Source organism: Protomyctophum bolini, assembly GCF_963924005.1.
Source record: "Protomyctophum bolini genome assembly, chromosome: 19".
NCBI lineage: Eukaryota > Metazoa > Chordata > Actinopteri > Myctophiformes > Myctophidae > Protomyctophum > Protomyctophum bolini.
Genome location: NC_137880.1, coordinates 17,321,775 through 17,329,831, shown reverse-complemented (window position 1 = coordinate 17,329,831; position 8,057 = coordinate 17,321,775). Strand labels below are relative to the sequence as shown.

Here is an 8,057-nt window from a genome sequence, read left to right as displayed (position 1 = left end):
CATGCACACGCATGCATGTGCACATAGCCACTTAGCTCGCTCTAGTTATATGATGGAAAACCATGCAGCTATTCTAATGTAATTATATTTCTTATTATTTAGTTCCATTGTAAATTAGTTGGTTTTTTATTTTTGTTTCAATTTATTATTTTCCTTTTAGTTTTATATCAAATCCATTTGCATTGTATACTCACCCTGCCTTACATTAGTTTGCTTTCAAAACTGTGGCTTTAAAACAATCACAAGTTCCAACAACGGTCAGGGATAACCATGTGAGTTTCAGTTCCAACAACGTTCAGGGATAACCATGCGAGTTTCAGTTCCAACAACGGTCAGGGATAACCATGTGAGTTTCAGTTCCAACAACGGTCAGGGATATAACCATGTGAGTTTATCAGTAGGCCTAGTAAATGAACAGTAGCCTAAATGGAAATACACTTTTGTAAATAAACCAACGTGTAGGATAGGCATCAAAGCTTTGAGCTTCAGCCTAAGCCATTTCGATCAAACAGAAAGAAATTTGGATGTACAGTATAATGTTTGCAGGCACCTTGGCTGGTATAAAACAGCTTTACAGCGTATCGTGACAGTTCTCTCTGAAGAGCAAGCTCAGGACACCAACCAACAGCCCTGTTGTGAGGGACTTTATTTATTGGACTACATTATTTTAAATAGTTTATTTTAAACCAAAAATACTCTCTCACACACTTATGCCAGTGTGCCAGTGATCACCCTCCTTTGTGCCAATGTTGGCACTGGTGCCTAAAGTTGCCTGGGATGTACACGCAGACTATAGACACACCAACGGACCGACATGCGGAAACAACAGTTGAACGTGCACTGCTCCGTGCTTGCGGTTATAAGGTTTGAGTATAGGTTGTTGGTCTAATGACAGTTGGACCAATATTATGTCTAAACTAAAGCATGTACTAAGGGTTGCCTACCTCATGTGAGAATAGCCGATTTACAAACTCACAATGCGCCGCTATGCAATGCATTGTGAGCTTGTAGGTCAGCAATTTAAAAAAATTATCTTGGAAAAAATGACAAATGTGGAATATTCTTGAACATTTTAACAACACAAATCTGGCATGGCCTGGCACAAAATATGTTTAGGTGTAGGGTCCTTAGTTGGACAAATGGTCCTTGACATGGAAGTGTCACTGTGTGAGAATCACTGGTTTAAACATTAGGAAACAAGCCCAAATACGCAACTACACTTTAGAAACAAGCCCAAAAAACCACAACCCGCAACTACCAATATTTACAAGCAACTTTGTAGACATATTCGCTTATAATAAGCAGACATTTTGACCATTTTGATATATGGATTATCCAATATCAGTAATTTCGATATCTCAGGAAGGACCGGGCATTTAAGCCAAAATGTAATTATAGTATATACTCAAACCAAATACCATATAGACGTTCAAAGCCTTTTTTCCTAATATACGTAATTACCAAAATATGAATATAAACCTTTAACTTTACCGTTATATATCTTCATAGAAAGATTATCAACCTTATATGAATAGTTAAAAAAGAGTATCCAAGTACCATTACTTTATGGTAAAAGTACCTTGTTAGGAAAAACCCAAAATGAATCATTGACACGACACATGAGTTTTCAATAATAATCCATTATATTGGTAAGAATGGGTCCAAAAGAGCAATCAGAAAGTTCTCCCACTGATTACGAGTCAGTGGACTTGTTTTATATTGATTGTATATGGATATAACTAAACTTTTCTGTTTCATAGCTTCTAAATTAACAGGTATATGAACACTTCCCGAATGCTGGCAAGTCGTAAGCCTTGTGTGTGTGCACTCAGTGCGAATTTATCACGCGCAAAATAGGGGCCTTAGGCTCAGATTACCAACGTAAAACTGGAAAATAAACAAACAAGATAAACGATCAGAAATCAAAATAACCCATGCAAACAAGAAAATACATTTGAATTGGCATTTACATCATTGGCTGCATATTGGCATGAAATATCCAGGAATCCAATTAAACAATAACACAACGAACTGAAACAAGATACAAAAGCAATCAATTAAACCCATAAAACACAATGTACAACTTAAAGACTGAGTGCCCTGATTCTTTTCCACACCTTTTTCCACCCTGAAACAGTATTTTTGAGGGGCACTAGCCCCTCCTATATAGAGGTTTAATGTTTGTTTTTCCTTAAACAAACATTAAAAACGCCATTGACATGGACAGAGTTTAATGTTTGTTTTGTCCATGTATCTTTTGTCTGATAATTACGTCATAAAAGATGTATATAAATATAGCGCCCCTCACTTCACACGGGTGTGATTTTTGTTACAAAAACAGTGTACAATATTTGTTAAAATGTCTTTTTTATGTGGACACGCCCACCAGCTCATTAAGTATGCCTGGTATAATTGGCAGTTTGGTTTGACTGTCAACGCTTCAGCCTACAAGAATCCCCAAATACAAAGGGAAGATATCATTGCACAACACCAACAAAAATCACACCCGTATGAAGTGAGGGGTGCTCATTCCGGCCAATCAGAATTTTTGTGTTACGCAATGTTTACACAAACACAAACTGTCCATTCATTGTCAATGACATTTAACGTTTATGTTAGGACAAAGTTTGTACACTAGAGTTCTCAATCTCTGCCCGAACCATACCGACCCGGGCCTCGGGCTCTATGATTTTCCGTGATTTATTTAATTTTTTTAATAATTTTATTATAACAAAATGTATTTATTTAATATGAAGAGGGCCGAGGCTGAGCTGATGAATGTTGGCGAATAACTTTTACAGTTTAGGCTATATGTGACCCGTGACCGGACTGGTGGAGGAGCAGCAGCAGCAGCGCACCAGAGAAGTGACAGAATAACTATGAAAGCGCATACACGACACGTAATATAGTTACATGATGACCAAGTGTAGCCCCCAGCCAAGACCCAGGCCGCAACAGCCCTGCCAATCGGGCTCAGCCGGATTGGCACGACAGGTTGCGCGTTGGTCTGGCGAGTGGGAGGCCTGGGTTCAATCCCCGTTTCCGCGCAATGCTACACAAGCATATGTTACAGTCCACTGTAGGCTACAGCTACGTATTTGGTTTCCAAATCGTAGCGCTGTACAGCTATTTAGTTAGTTTAGCCCAAAATAACAGATCTGCAAGCTGACGACATGTTATCGAGTGGCATGTTGATGGTTTGTATGTCTGTTCTTTTGGTTAGGCAACGCACATTACGCGTGGTATGTAGGTTTGAGAGGCAATGAGTAATGTAAACTATACAGTAGCCTAGTAAATTATAGCTGACAGTTGACAGTTGTCATAATATTGTATAGCTCTGTTTGGGACTGTTGCACAACGGTGATTGATGAAAAAGTTACACTTTGTTAACGGGGACAGTATTGGACAATATATTAACTGCGTCACTTCAGAGGATCGCTGCTATTTGATTCAGAAGATGTTTACTCACCCCTGGAAATTTCTGGAAACCATTAGAATGTTGGAAATGGAACATTATCAGCCAATTAACGTGAGTTACATAAATCCTTTATTTCGGCGACAATTAGTCCGTTCTCTCGGGTTTAAAATTTCGGGACTAACATTATGGTAATTGTTAGGGCCTCGGGCCGACCCAGTTAGGGTAGGGCAGGGCCTTAATTTTCAGGCCCGATGAGAACTCTATTGCACACACACTAAAAGCTGGACATAGGCCCCTCAAAAATCACTGCACTCCATCTCCATTTTCACAGTTGGCGGGGTCCCAGGGTTTTGAGTACCGTGGACTCCCCGGACTCATTCTAGCAGTCCTCCGACTGTGACACTTTTTAACCAAAATTAATATAAATATCAGTGAACAAAAGACAAACATACCAATGATGGTGGCAATGATGATGGGAAATCTACGGGCGGGCTCAAAGTGGTCAGAAGGGTAGTAGTTCATGGGTAGGTCATATTCTAAGTCATATTCTTCGTCGTCAAAGTCGTCAAAAGCGTGGTAGTTGTGATGGCCTGAACGACCCGTCTCTCCTTCTTTGGGTTTATGGAGAACTTGTGTGTTCTCCCCTGGTGGCTTTGTGACCACCATGGATGTATGTGGCGTTACAAAACTGTATTTCAGAGACAGCTCCAGGGCCGCTTTCTTCACGTTCTTCTTCTCAGCACCAGATAACTGCAACTCTTTGTCCAGCAGCTGTTTCACTGTGAGGTAGGCCCAGACCCTCTGGAGATGGTGGTCAGAAACGGTTCCTTTGGACTCCAACATGCTATCATTCTCAGACTCATATTCCACCTTTATATTTATCGATAGGGCAACAACGCGTGGAGTGAACGTTTCATTGTTGTTGTCTGTGATCTGACCAGCCACCACAATTTCAGAGCCATTGTAATACTGGCTGAAGTTGGTCTTGGTTAGATTAGTCCCACCAACATAGATCATGATCACATCTGTCAATAAAGGATTGGCAACCTCTTCATAGAAACCCTGCAGCTGCAAGTCAGCATCTGAATCCGTATAAATCCGTCGAGCCACACCGTTGTTCTCCAGTGCCATCTTCTCGAGGAACTCAAAATTGACATCATGTCCAAATCCAAGACAGTAGAGTGGGTATTTCTCATTTATGGCCCGTCTTACATTTGCCTGAATCCTTTCAAGATTCGTCTCCCCGAAGGTTGGATCACCATCAGTGAGAAGTATAAGAAGAGATGCAGAGCCTTCTCTAGGGTTTCTCTTCAGCATTTCTGCACCGTGTAACACGGCAGCATTGATATCTGTGGATCCTAAGCTTTGGATCCGGCGTGCAAAATTTTTGGCAGCTTCCAGGTTTTCACTGTTTGCCTGGGACAGTTCTCTCTTCCAGGGGGAAACTCTGTCGTCAAAAGTGATCAAACCAAAGTAATCGTCTTCCGCCAGGTCTCCCAAGATGTGTAGAAGAGCAAGACGGGTCTGATCCATTTTCTGGCCTTGCATGGAGCCACTTTGGTCAATGATGAAGACAACATTCTTTGGTATGCGGGGGAGACCGGCTGGGGCAAAGTGATGGACGAAATACCCATCAGACACCTTGATGTCTCCCATTGAGGTGTCCCTGTTGACATCATAAACAACGACCAGATCTCCATTAATTCCCTGCTCTCCACAGCAATTGATCTGTTGTTGCTCTGTAGGGTAAAAATATACCCAAGCCTGATTGTGAGCATGTGTCTTTGTAATGGCATTGGCTAGAGCATTGGTACTTAGCCCTCCTTTAACCTGGACAAAGGTAATGCCCGGCTTCTCATTGATGTATATGTCCATCTTGAAGTCTTTGACAGGCTGCATGGGTCGGGCGTGGATCTGCAGCTCATATTTACCCAGTGTGCGTTTCAGAAGCTCCTCGTATGTGAGTTCAAAGGTCACCTTTTGGAGAGCAGCCACAGTCACAGAGGTCTTAAACTCCTCGAGTGTTCTCCCCACAGAACTGACCACACCAGCACTTTCGCCCCGGGACACAGCCTCTGTGTATTGTTTTTGTGCTTGTTCCTTAGTTTTCACAACACCATCATACATCTGGCCTTCAATAAGCATGGTGAATTTGCTGATGAATGCATTCTTAGGAATCCTGACTTGGAAATGTATTTCTTTGGGTGCGTCCACACGGTTGACAACGCGGCTGGTGATGACAGTGGTGGCGTAGCGACTAGTCACAGTGGAGTTGATGTGGAAGCTGTAGATGTCCCAGTCCTCCTTGATTGATGCTGTGGTAACAAAAACCAGCAACCACCCAAGAAGGGTGAGTCGCACCAGTCTCTCCATGTTTGGCTCCACACAAAATGATACCTGGGATGTTCAACCTGCCTTTAAACTCAGCTGAGAACAGACGATAGCCAAGTGCAGACGTTCTTAAAGGAACAAACCCTATTATGAGATTTCTCCTTTTATCGCTGACACTGTAGATAAATTGAGTCCATTCCACAGAGGTCACTATTGACACAGGGTGTCTGCAAAAACACACAGGGAACAGTCTCTGGCCTTTAGGCAGGTTTATTCCAATCAGTTATACAAAAAAGGGTGCAGGGGTCGTACAGGAGGTCTAAATGGAAACAAGCACATAACAAAAATAACATCAGTGCTTGATAGACTATAACTCAATACCTTAACCCATTCAGGCCTGACGTCGAAAAAAAAAAAAAAAACGTTTTCTAAATCATGACAGGCAGGAGTACACTTTTTGTTTTGTTTTTCTTCTTACAAATTATTTGATCGGCCCAAAACATTGTGTTTATTGTCATGATTTGTCACAACTCGACAAGTATATGAGGAAAATGAATGGGGAATTATTTTCCCGGCCTCTCGTCATCATGAAAGGGGGCGGGACTGCGACGCTCTATAGACGGCCAGCACAATACAGTACACTACACTGATGGAATAGACCTACTTTCATTGCCCTGAGGAAATACCTCGTTTTGTTACTTTTGGGTCAATGTATAAATGTATTTGCAAAGCTAAAAGATAAATCAACTATAGGTGCTCAGTGGAGGTGCAAATAGTACGGATGGTGCTTCAAGGATCAAAGCTACATAGCACCAGAAAGAGCGGCGATCCGAGCACTAAAAATTGTTTTTATAAAAGAAAATAAAAACTAAAAAAGGAGAGGGTGGATATAAAATCTGTAGGAATGTAGGATCTGCCTTGTCGCCAACGCAACTGCTCTAAACAGAACCGGGTGTGCGGAAGTCTTCTCTTCATGACTTTATTAAAGTTTAAAACGCCAGTCCAACGGCAACGAGTCTTCATAAGGGCATGTATACAGCCATAAATACATAGCCTAGTAGCCCTACATACTTGTCCTGATGAAGACTTGTCCTGACTGATGAAGACTCGTTGGAGTCTCAAAGAAGAATTTAGACCTAATGACAGCCTGGAACAGACTACGCAACTGAAAAGCGAACTCATTGTTGCAAAGCATAGATAGATAGATAACCTGATATGATTGATTGATTAATTGATAGATAAAATAAAATAAAAAAGATTAAATTAAGATAAATACAGCCTCAACAGGACAAAAGCCAGATATGATGATTGATAACCTGTTATGATCGATTGATAGATTAAAAAAAATAAAGCCAGTGAGTGTTGTGTTGTGCCGGTTCCAAGCCCAGGCAGGAAGCAAGTGTCAGGAAGGGCAATTGGGCAAAAGGGCAAAAAAGAAGGAGAAGATAGATGAACTGATATGATGATAGCATATCGTTTTCTATGCATTTGTTTGACACCTCAAAATAATTTACCACCCCTCAAATTAGGTCTGCCCACCTCAGTGGAGCTGGATTAATCCGGCCCTGTATAGGGTACCGCCGTACAGAATTCAGAAAAGGGGGGTTCCGAAAGGGGCTATAGCTGGAACCAGGCTTACAACATGAAGATATGGCTACGCCTACGTACATAACAAACATTTCAGAATAGGCTACACATCTCCGCATGCTTGTATTAGCAGAGCTGTTGTAAATGCTACAGCAAAATGGATTCACCTAAGTTAATAACAAATGCATGATTACAATTCATCAGCAATAAACTCAACTGAACAACAAAGTGCACTTACTTTAGTTCAATAACGCACACAAGTAACCCACCGCATCCATCTTACAAACGTTTCTGTATTTCTTTCGGTTTCTTAGTCTCATGTGAAGTCGCGGGATTTCGGCGATCTCTGGGCGCGTTCGGAAATAGCGCACAGACACAGAGCGTAGCCTACTGTGCAATGCAAACTAATAGACGAGTGCGCTCCGGTGCGGTATTTCCGAACGCGCCCTCTGAGTAACGGGCGGGTGCGCTGCTCTTCTCTACCCAGCTGCAGCCTCGCAGCTGGGTGGAGCTCCATGAGCGGTGATGAGGGAGCGTGAGGGAGCGGTGAGGCTGCAGCTGGCCTGGGTGCTATTGATATCTGAAGAAGGTTCAGCCAGGGGAATGATCGTGGAATCCTCCAAACATAAGTTATTTAGGCATGCAAATAAGTTATGAATCGCCGTTAAGAATATCAACAAACAATAGTGCTTTGTCACTGTTAAAATAAGGGAAATGAGCA

At 41.9% G+C, this 8,057-nt stretch overlaps 1 protein-coding gene across 1 annotated transcript; it reads right to left on the bottom strand.

Annotated features, from left to right (window-relative positions):
- Positions 1–1,630: 1,630 nt before the first annotated feature.
- On the bottom strand, positions 1,631–7,638 carry LOC308334823 (inter alpha-trypsin inhibitor, heavy chain 4-like). The gene is made up of 2 exons (XM_080791688.1): positions 7,575–7,638; positions 1,631–6,068 (listed from the first exon to the last, which is right to left on the bottom strand). Exon 2 carries the CDS (start codon positions 5,789–5,791, stop codon positions 3,722–3,724), a length of 2,070 nt encoding a protein of 689 aa, XP_080647814.1. The 5' UTR covers positions 5,792–6,068; positions 7,575–7,638; the 3' UTR covers positions 1,631–3,721.
- Between the last annotated feature and the right edge of the window lie 419 nt (positions 7,639–8,057).